The 19,093-nt window shown below is 38.6% G+C and overlaps 1 protein-coding gene and 1 pseudogene across 1 annotated transcript; both read left to right on the top strand.

Moving 5' to 3' along the window:
- The first annotated feature begins 3,675 nt into the window (after window positions 1-3,675).
- On the top strand, window positions 3,676-5,682 carry MTACP-1 (mitochondrial acyl carrier protein 1). The gene is made up of 2 exons (XM_086237189.1): window positions 3,676-3,964; window positions 5,225-5,682. The coding sequence occupies exons 1-2, from the start codon at window positions 3,755-3,757 to the stop codon at window positions 5,399-5,401; spliced, it is 387 nt and encodes a 128-aa protein (XP_086093315.1). The 5' UTR covers window positions 3,676-3,754; the 3' UTR covers window positions 5,402-5,682.
- A 5,858-nt stretch (window positions 5,683-11,540) lies between these two features.
- On the top strand, window positions 11,541-12,629 carry LOC147291063 (uncharacterized; annotated as a pseudogene).
- The last annotated feature ends 6,464 nt before the right edge of the window (window positions 12,630-19,093 follow it).

Genomic DNA, 19,093 nt, shown 5'->3' with positions numbered 1-19,093 from the left:
TAACACGAAGAAAACTTTCTACTTCAATTTTTTCCCGACCAAAGCGGAAGAAGAGGAGGCGGAGGGGACCAGGAATGCAAAGAAATCAGTAGAACGTGTTTCGGTGCAAATCAGGGAGCTTTCACAACCACCGGTAATATTGGAGTCTAGCGACCCGCACCGAAAACAGGAGCCTCAAACAAAGAAATTTTTCTAAAGAGCTAGTAGAAGTTACTTTGAGAGTTTGAGAGTATGAGTTTTACTTTTATTTTAATTTAATTCTTTCTTTTAAATTAGTTGGAGAGTTTTTAATTTTTACTGGTGGAGGCTTGTGGATTTCGATTTTTATTTTAAATTTTGATAGAATTTTAGTTTGATGGATGTAGTACTTTAATAATATTTTTCTTTTATGAGAATGGAAGAATTATTAATTCTATATATCTTATTTTGTTTTATTTTATTGGTCATCCCTATCATATCATATATATCTTTCTTCCCAGTGCCATGGCTCCCATCACCCCCACCACATCATCTTAGCATTTGAGCCAAATAAAATGGTATTCATCTCTTTGAGTAAAGAAATCATAATTTCCTTTTATTTGATGGAGGAAGATTTAAATTTAAGACATATTTTGAGAAAAATATTATGAAAGTGTGAGACCATAAATTGTCACACACACACACACAGAGATATATATATATATATATTAACCACTTTTTATGCACTCTACAATTGGGGAAGTGGAGCTATAACAAAAGGAAGAATTCACCATCATTACCATGACCATATGAGTGAAGTCCGAGACTCATGGTTGGAATTTGATGATCAAGGCATAAGTGCTTACATGCATGATCAAGGTTTAATTACATATATGACCATGGCAAGAAGCCCAGATGACCATGAATCACCGCCCTTACGGTACTCGATCATGACTTGATGAATGTGATCATGGATGATGGGGTGGGTTCATGATCAATATGATTATAAGACTTGGAGCCCAAGTGCTAAATGCCTATAAAAAGGCCACTTAATCTACAATTAGACTGTGAAATAGGGTTGGCTTAGTTGGCCGACGACAATAGCTTTCCCCTGCGCACCCGGGTTCGAACCCTCCCCTCTCTCCTATACTCAAAAACAATATCTACAATTAATGAAAGTCTCAATTTTTATGATCGGAAACAAACTTAGACCATAATGATATTGTTAAAAAAATTAATTATTTTTTTCAAATTAGAGAAAAGAGGCAAAAATTGAACTCTTACTTGTAGAGGTAAATCAGGAAAGTGAAAATATCACAAAGACTATAAGAGGTGTGCACAAATACCAAAAACAAAAAAAATTTACTGTTTGCCACCCAGACTTATATAAGTGTAACAATGTGACACCTAAGTCCACTTTTCTGTTAAATAAATTACCAACTTTCTACCTTGCCCTTCAATATATAAATAACATTTTAAAAAATAAAATAAATGATAAATAATTTTTATTTAACAAAAATTCTTATTCTACACTTCAATTAATTTTAACTAAAACTTAAAAAAAAATAGTCAACCAACCCAACCCCGACGCAATGCACAGCCCACACCCATCCCTCTCCTCTTTCCGGCACCGACAGATCCGGTTCCAGCTCCAAGACAAGTGGCCGCTTTCCCCCACCACGACGCGATCCATTTGTAATTTGATTAAGAATGAAATATTAAATACAAGAAATTTTCACTTATCAGAAAAAAAAACAAAAAAAAAAAACAAAGAGAGAAGGGGCAATGATAATGGCAATCACGGAAAAGATACAAGCAGCCTTTTTTTTTTTTTTTTTTCTTTAATAAAGATATTAACGCGTAATTGTTCTTCTAGAGAAATTAAGATCGACCCAATTTTTATATATATTTTTTTATGAAGATAAGTGGCAAATTAAGACCCTGCAGGCTGCATGGCTGCATACATGGCAAAATATTTGGGTACGCCTTGCATGGTAATTAAGTTGGTGAGGAAGGTTAATATATTGTCTAATTGCTAATCACATGCAATTATTGAATCAGATGCTCTTGAGGTCATTCTCGAGTTATCGAAGCCTGAGAACTATTAGAGGGGGCTTTGGTGGAGGAAGTAAAGGCTTTTCTTGGGAGGTTAGAGTATTTTGAATGCTAATATATTGGCCTCATTCTTGTGATTTTGATGTTCTTTATAGCTTGTTTTGCTCTTCCATGTTATAAATATACTATTTGGATGGAGGAGGGACCAAATTCGCTCCATTCTAGGCAATGATGTTGTGACCTCTCTTATTTGGTTAATGAATGAGCCGCTTATAAAGAAAAATGATAGAAAGTTAGGAGAAAAAAACTTATCTATTCTCATGTTGTAGTGATGTGACATCCCTTGAAGAGATAAATATAAATAAGAGATGAGAGAAAGAGAGAGTGAAAGAAGAGAGAGGGCCAATGAAAAAGGGTGGTAATACCATGTGATATTATATAGGAGGATAAGTAAGTTCTTTTCATGCTAGAAACTTGTTTAGTAATATACATTTTTCCTTGAATTTTTGAATGTTTGCAATGGTTTTCTTGGGGATCTAACAGTATGAACTACACATTAATATAAAAGCCCAAAATAGATTTGGAATAGGTCCATCGGGCCGGTCTAATTGTCATGACTGGCTCGGATCTTTATGGACGAGTTAAGCCAATATTAGGTTATCCTAATCTGGCCTATGTTAAGCTTATGTGACTCAAGTCTAGCCGAAGCAAGTTTGACTACAAAATCTTTGTAGGTGTCAAATAGTCCATGCCATGTCAGCTCAGCCTGTTTAAGTTGGGCCTTTTTTGTTTTTGTACCATGTTCGTACTGGCCCAAAGAGCCAATACCTAAGTTCGGGACAACCTACGGTCCGCGGCCCATTCGTGTTCATATAGTGCCTTAAACAAGTTGTCCAGTAGGTCTTTTTTTCTTTTTGTTTATTAGGGTGAGAAAAGTAATGTATGATAATTTTTCTTTCTTATAATTAAACATTAACATTTTAGCTAGAAAAATCAAAATTTTTAATTGAAAAGTTCTTAAAAAGGGAAAAAATGTTAAATGAATCGTGCTTAGTTTGGGTCTATTTTTTTATCGTATTTGGCCCATGTTGTGCTCGTGCTGGCCCAGCCCGTTTGACACCTCTACTTTGGGATAGGATCGGGCCCATCATGAGACTAGTTTTATCGAGAAAAACTTACATACACTTATCTACACTCATTTACAAATGAGTGTCTTACATTCATTAGTCATGTTTCATGTTCTAATTTAATGAGGTACGAGCCCATTATGAAATTGTTTTTACTTAGAAAAACTTATCTATACTCATTTGGCGGATGATACTCAATTGAGAAACTTACCTACAGCAATTTACAATGTGTCTTTTACATTCATTTAGTGATGTTTTATATTATAGTTTAAATGAGACAGACAGATTATGAAATCGTTTTTATTTAGAAAAACTTACTCTATACTCATTTACACTCAATAGAGACAAATTTACCTACATTTATACTAATGGATTATGTTTTAACTTCTAGTTATGAGATGTATGGATGAATGTAAGACACTCGTTGTATACAATTGAAGTGTAACAGACCAAATTTTCTTTTTTTTCGGTCATTTTCCGAAGAATAAAAAAGAAAAGAAAAGTACATATGAGTAGATCACGCCCGAAGCACGGGACTAGCAAAGCTTTTGTTCACCACGCCCATTTCTCAGCAGCAGCCAATAGACTGAACTTCAAGAGAGGAAGAGAGAGAGATGGCGCTGAGAGCAGCCGTACTCCGCCACGTGCGAGTCCCAGTACAAACCCTAAACCCAAGCCTGACCCCAACCGGAGGAGTAGTAAAATGGGGTCCACCTTCTCTCCGGTGGATGTCGTCTCACGGCGACGACCATTTGACCAAAGACGAGGTCACCGACCGAGTCCTCTCCGTCGTCAAGAGCTTCCCCAAAGTTGATCCTTCCACGGTCAGCTTTCTTCCATCTTTATCTTCTGTTTGCTTTCCGAGAAAATCAAAACATTGTATCGAAATCCCAATTATTTTTCATCCGTTTTCTGAACGGTAGTGCTGTTGTTAATTAACTTCGATTTGTTAATTATTTATTTGATGAATTGTAATTGGGTTCGATTTGGGTTTATAAATGACGCCAAAATAAAACATAAAATTGAGGTTTTGGATCTAATTTTTCCTTTGTTTGTTTAATCTCAAACCATTTTTGTGCAATTGTCTGTCTTCTAGCTGTTTGTGGAGTTCAGTGTCCAAGCATCTATTCAATGTAGAAATGTTGGTGTAGTTTTGTGTTTGTTTGTTTCATTCGTGCTTCTTGCTTTAGGCTCTAAATGGTTATACGGCTAAGTAACTATTAATCATTTACATATTGTGCTGGATGTTGTTTTTCCACTTGGAATGTTTAATGGCGATTTGGACCTTTTAAGGCTTTTGATATGAGCTCATTAGTTGAACTTTTATAACTGATGTTTGGGGCATGTAATGAACATTTTTCCTGATCCTAAATCCTTGATGCTTGAATGTGGATGTTTTATTTTTGTTGGGCTTGCACTGGTTGGTGAGATTTTGTTACAATTTAGCATCCAAGTAAAGTGCACACTTTTCTCAACTGTGACATTTTAACATGTTTGCAAACTCTGGTATGAGGCATAGGTTTGACCATTAGACTTGCCTAGGTTTTTTGGTGAGGAAAATTCTATTGAATAATGAAGAGGGATATCAGCCATGCTAGAACGATGATACATTTTCTGGTCCTTTGTAATCAAATTCTACTACATATTATGTCCTTGACTGTTAAGATCTGAAAGGTGTTGGGTTTTATAGAGAAAAGTGGATTATGATTGAGAGGTCTTATGGATTGCACATGCTCCTGATGACTTTGCTTCAATAGTCTTATATTACAATTCAGGCAATCCCCTACAAGGCTACAAATCATTAACAATATGTTAGTAGTAGTTATGAAATTAAATTTTGTTCCGTCCCAAAAAAGATAAACTAGAAGAATCCAAATTTATATTACTTGTAGGATCTATTTTAGTGCTTATAACCTATTTGTTAGTAACCTTCCCCCTAACTTCTGGATCTGATATCTTCATCTGTCTCATTTCACAAGTATAATTCTGTTTCTCCCTTTCAGAATGTTCCATCAATCAAGCATTATAGTTTTGTTTTGGCTGAAATTTACTGGGATTACTGATTTTTCTGCAATTATGTGCAGGTGAATCCTAGTGTACATTTCCAGAAGGACTTGGGCTTGGACAGCTTGGATAATGTAGAGATTGTAATGGCTCTGGAAGAAGAGTTCAAGCTAGAGATTCCAGACAAGGAAGCTGATAAGATTGACTCGTGCAATCTGGCCATTGAGTACATCTATAACCATCCAATGGCTGGGTAACCCTCTCAAGGAGCAGCTTGACTTTTCCTCATTGCATGAACTGTTCAAACGTATTCTTGTTTTTGCTCATGTGACGTTTGTAGAAATTTGATCGCCATGTTGGCTGAAAATAATTTGCATCTGTCTGGAAAAAAGAGTAGTCTTCCCGGAACTAAACTTATTTGATTAAATGCCTTTGCAATGCTTCGGTTGTAAACAGTGACATCTTCTATCCAATCAGTCTGCTAGATTGGTTGTGTTCCTTCTCCATGTTTTCAATGCTATTTTTCATTACATGGTTACACTTGCTGGTTTGTGTGCTTAATATTTCTTGGATTTGAAAGTGTATTAACCCTTATAGTTAAGGACTTGGTTGATTACAATTTGACAACTTTGTTGAAGGATATTAGGTGGATCAGTGAAATGCCTCGATCCTCCTCATATTGGCCAGTTGTGCTCTTGAGGGAGCACGTATGTTGCCAATTCCTTTTGAGTTATAGTCTTATAGAACACTTATTAGTGCTTTTTGGTGAAACCACGTGCTTTCTCAATGAGTGTTTTCAAGTACATTTATAGTAAACACTTTTAATAAAAACATATCTTACAAAATCACTCTCAAATAGACCTTTACATATGTTTGAAAAATAAACTCATATTCGATGAGAGCTGCTTATCTAGTCATGATATGGCATGCCAACATCACCAAAATCCTGATTTGAAAGTGGAAGAAGATGCATCAACTTCCAAGGTTGTCTCGACTTGTTAGTTTGAGCCTAAAATGGTGTCTTTTTGTTAGCCCAACAAAACAAAAAGAGAGATTTTGTTCTCTGTAATCAACTTTATCGTCATATGTGCAATGCTCATAATTTAGGTCGCCTCCACTTTAATTTAGGTCCAGCAACAACTCTGTTATGGCCTAGAAAATTTCATGGATCAAACCTCTTCACATCTTAGAACAACAAAGAAAGATTTGAATAGCCTTTTCCAGTAAATGTCATCCTTTGGTAGACAAATAGTAACTTATATCGTTCTCACAATTTGTATTGTTAAAAAGATAATATATTGAAGGTCCAAAGAATAGACTGTCTTGTATTCTTGTTAACTATTAAGGGTTTATTTTGTTTGTTTCTTTTAAAAATGGGAACAGGAACACACAAACGTGCAGAGTAGAACATTTTTCTGGTTTGAAAAACAGAGAAGACAGTTGTATACCAAATAGATGAATTATATCAGTCCCTAATGTAAACTCACTACTTCTTGGAACTTAAAGACATATTTTACCAACTAAGCATTGTAAACATAATTTAAAAAAGAAGTGTTGAACACAGATTCAACTAAAGACATGTATAAAAACCCCAAAACAGAACTCAATCACAACTGATCATGAGTTGAGTAAAATTAGACTCTCTTTATAGTACCCCCACAGAGATGGTCTCAGATGGAGCAAAGAAAGTGATTTCTCGAACGATCGAATACTGAATGCACAACTCAAGCTCTGCAATCCTTCAGGAATCATCACCTTCTGGAAAATCTCACCGTCCATATCAAAAGAAAGGATGGATTTGCATCGTGGATCATTTTCCTGAATTATCCAAGCATGCACATTCACCCTGCACCAAATAAGTATCACGTGATACAGGGGGAACTGAACTAATTCTTCTCCAAGAATCCCTGTTAAGGCTGTAAACCTCAACATCGAAGACACTTCACACTTCTCCAATTTGCGAACCTCACAATTCTCACAACTTTATAATCATTTCCACTACAATGTGCAAACCCAAGAGCAAAGAAACTGGTACTAGTGTTCCTAACACGGATGAGGCCTCTGGGAAGTTTCTTGAATTTTCTGATTGATGGATTACACAAATATATAAGACTCTTGAAACCCCCATATGTACTATCAGATATGCAAAGCAAGTAAGCAACCCATTGCACGAACCGTAAACGGAGAAATAGAAACCATTCCTGTGCCTGGGAAGCTCTAAATCCAAACACTTACAGAAGAGTGACAAGCACTTTTTATTGGTAGTTTGGACAAGTACATAATCACAAGCACTTTTTATTGGTAGTTTGGACAAGTACATAATCACAAGCACTTTTCATAACATTCCTTTCATGATGGGTGTTTATGAAACTTGGGCTACTAATTAAAGTGTTCCATGATTTGCAAACACATCTGAAGCGCAAAAGAGATTTCACAGGTAATCTTGCAAGGATTCCAAACAAGATTTCTTGGGGTATGTCTCTGGACACTCGTGCACTTCTTCTATGGAAGTTCATACTTGAGGGTAAACATGTTAAAAGCAAAAATGTCTACAGAATTCCACTGATAATACTATAGAGGAATGATTACAACAGAGAATGCCTCAAGAGCAGCAGTGTCAGCAAGAACGTCATTGACAGGTTGTAGGGTTTTTTAGGGGAGAGATACTTAAAGGGTTGGAGGAGGCTTTATATAGAGGGTTGATGTCCTATAGAATTCCAAGTAAATTGTGAAAGGTAGGAAGTTCCCTTATATGAGGCTTCTTACTTTCTTATATAATCACCACAATCACTTTTTTTTGCCTCCATGCATTTCCTTTTCGTTTTTTCATCCCTATCCGTTTTTTTTTTTTTTTTTTAACATTTCTTTTCCAACACATGACTCTTATAAGACCAGTTGAAATGTAATTGTGTCACAGTTACATATGCAAATTGTGACACAATTACACTTCTAGAGTTGCAGTTTTACTTGTATCTATTTTTAGAATCTAGTTTGTAGTTAAGATTTAGTTCCCAAGTTTTATGCTTTCCCTAAATTCTTAATGACTTGGTTGATCACAAATTGACAACTTTTTAGAAGCATATTAGATGGACCAGTGGTATGGCTTTTTGCTCCCCATATTGGGAAGTTATGCTCTTGAGGGATCATATTTTGCCAATTCCTTTTTTTATTTAGCTGATTGGTTGTTTCAAGTATTTTATGGCTGGTCACCAGAACAATGTAACAATAATTAAGAGTCTGTGAGTGTTTCTCTATTTTCTAGTAGCACTTCTGTTAGAGGCTAGAGCATATAAAAGAACTTCATTAAAAACTTGAGTGTTTCTTTGCTTATTGATCTGGAAGCTTTTCCTTGAAAAGTATCTTACCCTTGTTTCACTAAAAGTACTTCTCTAACCCCAAAAAGAACTTTTGTTTCAGTCAATCGCTGCCAAAAAAAAATAAAAAATAAAAAATAAAAACACTCTCAAAAGCACTCTCAAACATACCTTAATTTGGACAACCTGAATATTCACAAAGGTGTTTCTATTTTGATGTGTATATAAAGGACACAACGTACCTACCATCTTATCGAATTGCTTTAAAGTATGTCTTGTGTATATGAACATGTAAGATTCATATGATGAAAACATAATTTGGAATGTCTCGAATTTACTGTGAAAGTGCTGCCTTTCATAATTTGTATGTGCACTGATATTCTTTAATAATAGTTGCCACTCGTTTTGTTTCTTGATACAACCCTCTACCACTGCTGTTACTACTATAAACTATTAATTACTATTCTCATTACTCCTACTAGTACTACGGTCATTATTCTCCTGCTATTATTGCTACCATTAGAGGCTGTTTGACAGTGTTTTTGGAAGTCCTAAAAGCTCATTTGGTAGTGTTTGACAGAAATACTTAAAGTGTATTTCTGAGTTATAGACACAATTGGTGCTTTTTGGAGAAACCAAGTGCTTCCTCAGTGAAACTATATGGCTTTATAACAAAAGCATTACTGATTTAAAACGCTTTCACATAGAATCACTCTCAAATAGACCTTACTCTAATATTGCTAAGCAATTGTCTTATATATTTTATGTGATTTGAAAATAAACTCATATTCAATGAAGGCCACTCTAGTCTCTAGTAGTGTCTTGTGTTGTGTTTGAGAGTAAATGGTGTCTTTGTGTAGCCCAAAAAGAAGAAAGAGAGATTTTGTACTCTGTAATCATTGATCAACTTTCTTGTCAAAATAGCAATACTCATAATTTAGTCCTTTCCACTTGAATTTTGGCCCAGTAAATTCTTTATATGGCCTTGAACATTTTCATGGATCAAACATCTTGACATCTTAGGCCTAGCAAGTGGACAAATACGAACATTCTTCGGGTTTGCAAAACAGTGAAGACAGATCTACCAAATACATGATATATATCAATTTCTAATGTAAACTCACAACTTGTTGTGACTTAAAGACGGATTTTACCAACTAATTAAGCATTGCAAACATAATTTACCAAAGAAGTGTTGAAGACAAATTCAACCGAAGAAATGTATAAAAACCCCAAAACAGAAGTCGATCACAACTGATCATGAGTTGAGTAAAATTAGATCGACTCTCTCTATAAGCATCGAAGTACCTGCTGCCAAATCAACATGGAACTGCACTAATTCTTCTCCAAGAATCCTAGTTAAGGCTGTAAACCTCAACATATATTGAAGGTACTTTTTTCATGTGCAAACCTCACAATTCTCACAACCTTATAATCATTTCCCCTACAATGTGCAAACCCAAGAGCAAAGAAACTGGTACTAGTGTGCCTTGCACAGATGAGGCCTTTGGGAAGTCTCTTGAATTTTCTGATTGATTGATTACACATCTGAACTGCAAAAGAGATTTCCCAGGTAATCTTGCATGGATTTAAAAAATAATTTCTTGGGGCATGTGTTTGGAAACTTGTGCACCTCTTCTCTTTCTTTCATACTTGAGGGTAGACATGTTAAAAAAATTGTCTACTGTTGTAAATATATTGTTATAATTAAGTGGCTATTCCTGTAATTAGTGGTAGGGGTATACTAGTAAATATTTAAAACCTAGTAAACCCTACCTCTATATAAGGATATTTATAACATGAATGAAGGAGACTGATGATATTCTCTCTGTCTCCTCCTTTCCACAAACCCTAATTTTCACATACTTTTACAACACGTTATCAGCACGAAAAGCTCTTTGGATTGTGGATCGCCAAACAAAAGAGGATCATCATTCAATCCGTTCTTCAATCAATCAAGCACGAGAAGCTCTTTGGATTGTGGATTGTGGATCGATAAACGAAAGAGAATCATCCTTCAATTTGTTCTTCAACCAAGTAGGTTTTATAAAACAATTTTATGTTTATGTTTTAAAACCTTTGATTGATTGAAAAATCCTCCATGAAGCATGAACCCTAAATTTATGAGATTGATTTATTTGGGTTTATATATTTTTATACATGCTTCCTTGAATTGAATGATTAAATAATAAAAAGAGGAAATTTATTGGGGTGATTGGAAACCACCACGCGCGGCCAGCAATCGCCAGCCCCCTCACCCACGCGCGCTGCCAGCAGCAGCCCCTCGCGCGCGTAGCAGCGTCTCTTTGCTGCCATCGCAGCAGCGCCACCTTGCTGCCTGCAGCAGCCCTTTAGTGCCAGCAGCAGCAGTGCCTCGCGCCTTGCTGCCAAGGCCTCCCAGCAGCCAGCAGCCTAGCAGCAGCCTTGCTGCCTGCAGCAGCCCGCTGCTAGTCCCTCGCACGCAGCCCACCAGCCAGCCAGCAGCCCACCAGCCAGCCCAGCAGCAGCGCGACACGCTGCCAGCAGCAGCGCACACGCTGCCACGCAGGCAGCCACCTTGCTGCCACGCAGGCAGCCACCTAGCTGCCACGCAGGCAGCCACCTAGCTGCCACGCAGGCAGCCACCTAGCTGCCACGCAGGCAGCCACCTTGCTGCCACGCAGGCAGCCACCTAGCTGCCACGCAGGCAGCCACCTAGCTGCCACGCAGGCAGCCACGTCACCCCCACGAATATTTTTATATTTTAAATATTCAAACAATTTTGTTCAAACAATTTTGTGATATTTTTGTGTTCTTCTTGAGTATATGAATATTTTACTTGTTTAATTTTCGCACTAGAGTATATGTGTAGAAATTGCAGGTAATTAATGAACCAGTAGTTCATACATAAATATTGAACCTGTAGCTTCAATAATGCCATATAAGGAACCTGAAGCTTCCTTTATAAATTCACCATACATGATAAAACCAGTAGATTTTACATGTCTATACCATGTTACAGAACTTGAAGTTCTTATTTATTGTTTATGGATATTATTGCCCGAAGCACTAATTATGATTATTTGTTCCTTTCAACCAAAGAATGTCAAATCTCAACAAGCTTGATTTCGTCGCTTTGGAAGTTTCCGGAAGAAACTATCTAAAGTGGACTCAAGATGTTAAGCTTCATTTGACTGCCAAGAAGATGAGGTCGACAATCAATGCAGACAATGTTGTTGCAGAGTCCCTTAAGGCAAGTGCCATGATCTTCATTAGGAAGCATATGGAAGAAGCACTCCAAGTTGAGTACTTCGCTGAAGAGGATCCACGAGCTCTTTGGGTTGCTCTGGAAGAGCGGTTTAACCATCAGAAGACCATTTTCTTGCCTGAAACAAGACATGACTGGCAGAACATCCGTTTCCAGGATTTCAAATCCGTGAATGAGTATAATTCGGAAATCTGCCGGATCCGGTCACTCCTCAAATTTTGTGGGGAGGAGCTCACCGAAGCTGACCTATTGGAGAAGACTTTCTCCACCTTCCCTGCCTCCTGTCTGGTCCTGCAGCAACAGTACAGGGAGAGGAATTTTACCAAGTTCTCGGCATTGATCACTACTCTGTTGCTCGCTGAAAAGAACAACAACTTATTAATGAGAAATGATCAAGCCCGACCTGTCGGTACTAAAGCAGCACCATTGCCTGAAGCAAATGCTGTTGCTCATCGCAACTCAAACCGCGATAGAGGATACCGAGGTCATGGAAAGGGCACGAAGTCCGACCGCCCGAGAAATGGAATGAAAGGTTCTCAGAGGAATGGCCCGTATGATCGAGGCCAACGCGGCCAAGGCCCACGCGGTCATGGCCCACGAAACCCGAATTCTAGTGGCCAAGGCCCACGTGGTAGGAACCGCGGTCCCTCGGCCCCAAGAACTCGAGATGAGAGGAACACTGGTCCGGCCCGTCGCCACTAGAATCAGAACCAAAATCAGAATCAGAATCAGAATAATCTATGTTACCGATGTGGAGGAACTGATCACTGGTCTCGCACCTGCCGTGCATCAGCGCAAGCTGTAAATGAGTATCACGCCAGTCGCGAAACTCGAGAGACCAATCTCGTTGAGGGATCATTTCCTATGGATACCACCTTAGAGGTCACTGATTTCCAGGCTGCTACTGGACACTTCGAGGATTAGAAACTCGATGACATGGATATGATCGGCGCTTGTGCCGTATTTATTTTCTGAATAATGTTTTTCTTATTTGGATTATTTTGGTGATTTATGACTTGGATTATTTATTTTTGGAAAATTTGGTTATGCTCGAATATTATTTAATTCAATTAAGTTATTTTCATACATGTGATCCATTGAATTAAATTTATGAATAGGCATGTTTTGTGGGGAAGTTTGTTGTCTGGCTGACAGTGCTACTACGCACACCATACTCCAAGATCGGAAGTATTTTTCAAACTTATTGCCTACTCATACCTCTGTGACAACCATATCAGGCCAATCCAACCTGATAGAGGGTCATGGCAAAGCCCATTTTATGTTGTCCAATGGTACCGAATTTACCATTAATGAGGCCTTATATTCTCCATGTTCCAGAAGAACGTTGTTGAGTTTTAAGGATATTCGAGCCAACGGTTATCACGTTGAAACCACTGAGGAAAATGGAGTGGAATATCTTTGCATAACCTCCAATTTATATGGCCAGAAGCGTACATTGGAGAAATTGAAATGCCTATCGAGCGGTCTCTATATGATCACCATTAGATCGATTGAGGCAAATCACATAGTTAACCAGAAGTTAACCAATTTGAGCAGTTTCTTGCTATGGCATGACCGGTTGGGACACCCAGGTCAAAGTATGATGCGCCGTATCCTCAATTCATCACACGGGCATCCCCTTACTAATAAGGATCTTGTGTTTAGTGACACACTATGCCAAGCCTGCTCGCTCGGAAAGTTGAATACTAGACCATCATATGCAAAGACTAGTAAAGACTCCGCCCTTTTCCTGCAAAGGATACAAGGGGATATTTGTGGACCTATCCAACCACCATGCGGACCATTTAAATATTTCATGGTTTTGGTTGATGCATCGACAAGGTGGTCACATGTTACACTATTGTCCACAAGAAATGCTGCCTTTGCTAAACTCCTCGCCCAGATCATTAAATTGAGGGCTCACCACCCGGATTATCCCATAAAGTCTATAAGACTTGATAATGCCGGAGAGTTTACATCGAAAACTTTTGATGATTATTGCATGTCCCTTGGGATTGATGTTGAACATCCAGTTCCCCATGTTCACACCCAGAATGGTCTCGCAGAAGCGTTCATTAAAAGATTACAAATGATCGCACGAACCTTGGTTATGCGCACCAAGCTTCCAATTTCTGCGTGGGGCTATGCAATCTTGCATGCAGCCATGTTGGTCCGGTTGAGGCCCACTGCTACCCAACCTTACTCTGCGTTACAGCTGGTGACTGGGTACGAACCTGACGTTTCGTACTTACGCATATTTGGGTGTGCAGTTTATGTGCCAGTTGCGCCGCCACAACGTACCAAAATGGGTCCTCAACGAAGGATGGGCATATATGTCGGTTATGAATCCCCATCTATTATACGCTTTTTAGAGCCCTTGACAGGCGATCTCTTTACCGCCAGATTTGCGGATTGTCACTTTGATGAGACAGTCTTCCCGCTGTTAGGGGGAGATAAGAACGTCACCGTTCCTGAAGAACGACGTGAATTGACGTGGAATGTCCCCACTATGTCTCATCTCGATCCCCGAACCGCACAATGTGATAGTGAAGTGCGGAGAATTCTAGATCTACAGAGTGTAGCTCATAATATGCCAGACGCTTTCTCTGATCTAGCTAAAGTGACGAGATCACATATACCTGCTGCAAACGTGCCTGCAAGGATATCTGTCCCTGAAGGACGCGTCGTCCCAGATGGACGAGGTACGGCCATAGCGGCTAACCAGTCTTATGTCCCTGCCCAGAAGCGAGGTAGACCACTAGGTTCGAAGGACTCTTATCCCCGGAAGAGGATAAATTTGGCACAAACGAGTCTTCCTGACATCGCAATCTCAACCGATCCATCTCACGAAATAGTTCCGGATTATGGGTCCGTCCTGGAAGAGACGGTGTTGGGGGACGCTCCAACATCTGAACCCACTCCCGAGAACAGAGAGATCTCTATAAATTATGCATGCTTAAGTGAGCTCTGGAATCGAAACGAGATTATCATCGATGATATATTTGTATTCGCGGTAGCTACCGAAATCATAACTAGCGATGACATCGAACCTCGCTCCGTTGATGAATGTCAACGTCGAGACGACTGGCCAAAATGGAAAGAAGCAATCCAGGTCGAATTAGATTCCTTGACAAAGAGAAAGGTGTTTGGGCCTGTCGTTCCTACACCTTCCCATGTTAAACCTGTAGGATTTAAATGGGTATTTGTAAGGAAGCGTAATGAGAAAAACGAGATTGTAAGATACAAGGCTCGTCTAGTGGCGCAAGGATTTTCTCAACGCCCTGGGATTGATTACGAGGAAACGTATTCTCCCGTAATGGACGTGATAACGTTCCGCTACCTTATCAGTTTGGTAGTTTCCGAAAAACTGAGTATGCAGCTTATGGATGTGGTCACTGCTTATCTCTATGGGGATCTTGATACAGAGATATATATGAAAGTTCCCGAAGGACTTAAGATACCCGATGCAAATAGTTCCAGACCACGGAACACGCTCTCCATTCGTTTGAGGCGTTCACTATATGGATTGAAACAATCCGGACGGATGTGGTATAACCGTCTAAGTGAGTATTTGATCGGGATGGGATATGTGAATAATGATCTATGCCCTTGCGTGTTTATTAAGAAAACAAGTTCTGGTTTTGCTATTGTAGCTGTTTATGTCGATGACATGAATCTAATTGGTACTCCTGAAGAGATCAAGGAAACTGCTAAACACCTGAAGTTGGAATTCGAGATGAAAGATCTTGGGAGAACGAATTTCTGTCTCGGCCTGGAGCTCGAGCACCGTGCAGATGGAATTCTAGTCCATCAATCGAATTACATCCAGAAGATGTTAAGGCGCTTTAATGAGGATAAAGCGAAGCCTTCTAGCACACCCATGATCGTCCGTAGTCTAGATCCTAAGAAGGATCCGTTTCGTCCCGCAGATGATAACGAAGAGATATTGGCACCAGAAGTCCCATATCTAAGTGCAATAGGCGCATTATTGTACTTGGCTCAATGTACTAGACCGGACATCTCATTCGCTGTGAACTTGTTAGCTAGATATAGCTCTGCGCCAACACGCCGCCACTGGAATGGCATAAAAGACATTTTCCGCTACCTTAGAGGTACGACGGATATGGGCTTATTCTATCCCTATGCATCAAGGAATGGATCGAACCCCCTCGATCCTCGGAACGATGCCCGCCTTGTTGGATATGCTGACGCAGGGTATCTATCAGACCCGCACAAGGCGCGTTCTCAAACTGGTTACGTCTTTACCATTGGGAATACAGCAATATCTTGGAGGTCAACGAAACAGACCCTTGTTGCTACCTCTTCGAATCATGCTGAGATTATAGCCCTTTACGAAGCAGTTCGTGAATGTATATGGCTGAGAGCAGTTTCCAAACATATTCGAAGTACGTGTGGGCTGAATTTCACCACTAATGAACCAACGATTATCTATGAGGATAATGCCGCTTGCATCGAACAGATGAAGACGGGTTTCATCAAAGGAGACAACACCAAGCATATTGCACCAAAGTTCTTCTTCAATCAACAGCAACAAGAGCATCAGATGATTGAAGTCAAGCAGATCCGATCTCAAGACAACCATGCAGACCTCTTTACCAAGTCACTACCAAAGTCCACGTTCTTGATGCATGTTCGAGGTATTGGTTTGCGTAGATTGGCTGATTTACCTAGTATGTAATCTTCAGGGGGAGTCGACATCAGGGGGAGTATCCCGAAGCATACTCACTTGACCATCGTGTACTCTTTTGTCCTTCGTCCAGGGTTATTTTGTCCCACTGGGTTTTGTTACCTGGCAAGGTTTTAATGAGGCACATCTTGGCATGGTCACCCTACTCATACTACATCCTGAAGATGTGTTGATCTGATATATATGCATTTGCTCATCTTTTCCCTTCGACCACGGGTTTTTCCCATTGGGTTTACCGGGCAAGGTTTTGGTGTAGCAACTCTAATGCACCCCGCTCCCATTGACATACTATTCGCCTATGATCCAGAAGATATGACTTCACCTACTTTCGAGGTTCTGATGTGACTACTCCACACTCAAGCGCGTTGCACTCTTTTTCCTTCGACCAAGATTGTTTTTGTTCCCACAGGGTTTTTATTACTTGGCAAGGTTTTAACGAGGCAACTTAGAAGCGCATAGCAGAGACAACACTAATGACATGGAATATCCAAGGGGGAGTGTTGTAAATATATTGTTATAATTAAGTGGCTATTCCTGTAATTAGTGGTAGGGGTATACTAGTAAATATTTAAAACCTAGTAAACCCTACCTCTATATAAGGATATTTATAACATGAATGAAGGAGACTGATGATATTCTCTCTGTCTCCTCCTTTCCACAAACCCTAATTTTCACATACTTTTACAACATCTACAGAATTCTACTGATAATTCCAAGAAGGCAAGAAATTTATAGAACATCAAGATAGTAGCATTCCTAGTCAATTATGAAAGTAAGTAGTTGGCTTATATGAGGCTTCTTCGCTACCAAGTAACTAGATTTGATATTCCAATGATATTTCCACTGATATAAGTAAACTAGAACATTCCATTCAAAAAAAAAAAAAAAAAACTCCCAGATTGAACATTTCAAAATGACAATTCAGCACACACAACAAGTCTTGGAAACTGCAATTAAGCAACATAATCAAATACCCCAGAAGTAAAGCGTACCTCATTTATGACATTAGGTAAACCCAAATTCAAGACTAAACAAATACAACCATCCAAGATTCACTCAATCACCAAATTCACCTAGTGGTAAATAATCAAAGAGAATGAGTTTTTAGTTTTGATTACACCAAGCAGGTTTTTGAAGACATCTTTGAGAGAAAGAGAGATACATTGGGGGAGTTGTGTTGATGACCTTGCATCAATCATGATGTCGTTTATCACTTGTATCAATCAACATGTAGAAAATCAACAATTATAATATATTAATAATAAGTTTAAGATGATCTGCTAATTACACTTTCATCTAATACACTTCATTTTTTCTTCTTTTGGATCGCTATCTTTTGTACATATGTCGTGTTTTGAGTTCATCCTGTTATAGTCCATTAAATGCCTCAGACTTTTCTAATCTCTCCAACCATTTTTTCTATTTTTTTCTACCTCCATGCATTTTACTTTTGTTCCCCGGCCCCTACCCATTTTTTTTAGTTTCTTTTCTGGTCTTTGACACCCATAAGACGGTTACATTTATAGTGTACTTGTAACAAATTTGCTTTTCTGTCCCTATTCATTTATTTCGTTTACTTATATCATCAATTGTAGTTTAAGGTTTAGCTCTGAAGTTTTATGCTTCTCCTGAAAATTGAGAGTTAAATCCTAAACCATAAATGACTTGGTTGATCACAATTTGACAAATTTTTTGAAGCATAAATGACTTACTGCTCCCCATATTGGAAAATTGTGCCCTTGTGCATGAGATCATATTTTGCCAATTTAGCTAATTGGTTGTTTCAAGTATTTCAAGGCTGGTCACCAGAACAGTCTAACAACAATTAAGAGTAATACCAACATCATTAAAATCCTGATTTGAAATTTGAAGAAGATGCATCAACTTATTCCAAGGGCACGTTTTGTGTAGTTAGTTGTGTTTGAGGCTAAATATATGGTGCCTTTGTCTAGCCCAGCCAGAAAAAAGAAAAGAAGAGGGGAGCTAGGTTTTGTTCTCTGTATCAAACTAATTATTTCTCGTACGTCATATATGCAATACTCATAATTTTGGTCCAGTAACATCTGTGTATGGCCTTGGACATTTTCATGGATCAAACCTCTAGCAATTGGACAAAGGAGTATTATAGGCAAAGGACCTGGCAAGTGGAAGATTTGCCAACAGAGAAAGATTTGAATAGCCTTTTCCAGTAAATGTTTTCCATCAAAATAGTATGACTTATTTTCTTCTCACAATTTGTATTGTTACTAACTTGTATTCTTGTTAACAATACAAAGTTTATTTTTTCTTTTAAAAATGTGAACAGGAACACATAAAAATGCAGAGTGGAGCATTTTTAAAGCTGGTTCGAAATTTACATAAAGCTCATAAAGCATATACCTCATGAGTAAACAGGTGTTTGAAGATATCTCTAAGAGAAAGAGAGAGACACAGAGTGAGTTAGGTTGCGATCTTATAGCAGCCACTCTCCAGCCGAGATGGGCTTCCTGTTCCAAAAGGAAGTTATTAAAGCCAAGGACTCTAATTTTGAAGACTCCGAAGAGAAGAACTTTATTGCAACAGGAATACTAATACAAAGGGAGCGCATCAGTACCCAAGAAAAATTATTCTTTGTACCAAGATAAAATTCTTGATGTCGTTTATTACTTGTATAATTCAGCATGTAGAAAATCTCACGTAT

This window comes from Dryas octopetala, chromosome 3, assembly GCF_963921425.1.
Source record: "Dryas octopetala chromosome 3, drDryOcto1.1, whole genome shotgun sequence".
Classification (NCBI taxonomy): domain Eukaryota; kingdom Viridiplantae; phylum Streptophyta; class Magnoliopsida; order Rosales; family Rosaceae; genus Dryas; species Dryas octopetala.
The sequence above is the reverse complement of the archived record's forward strand: the minus strand, read 5'-3'. Positions and strand labels throughout refer to the sequence as shown.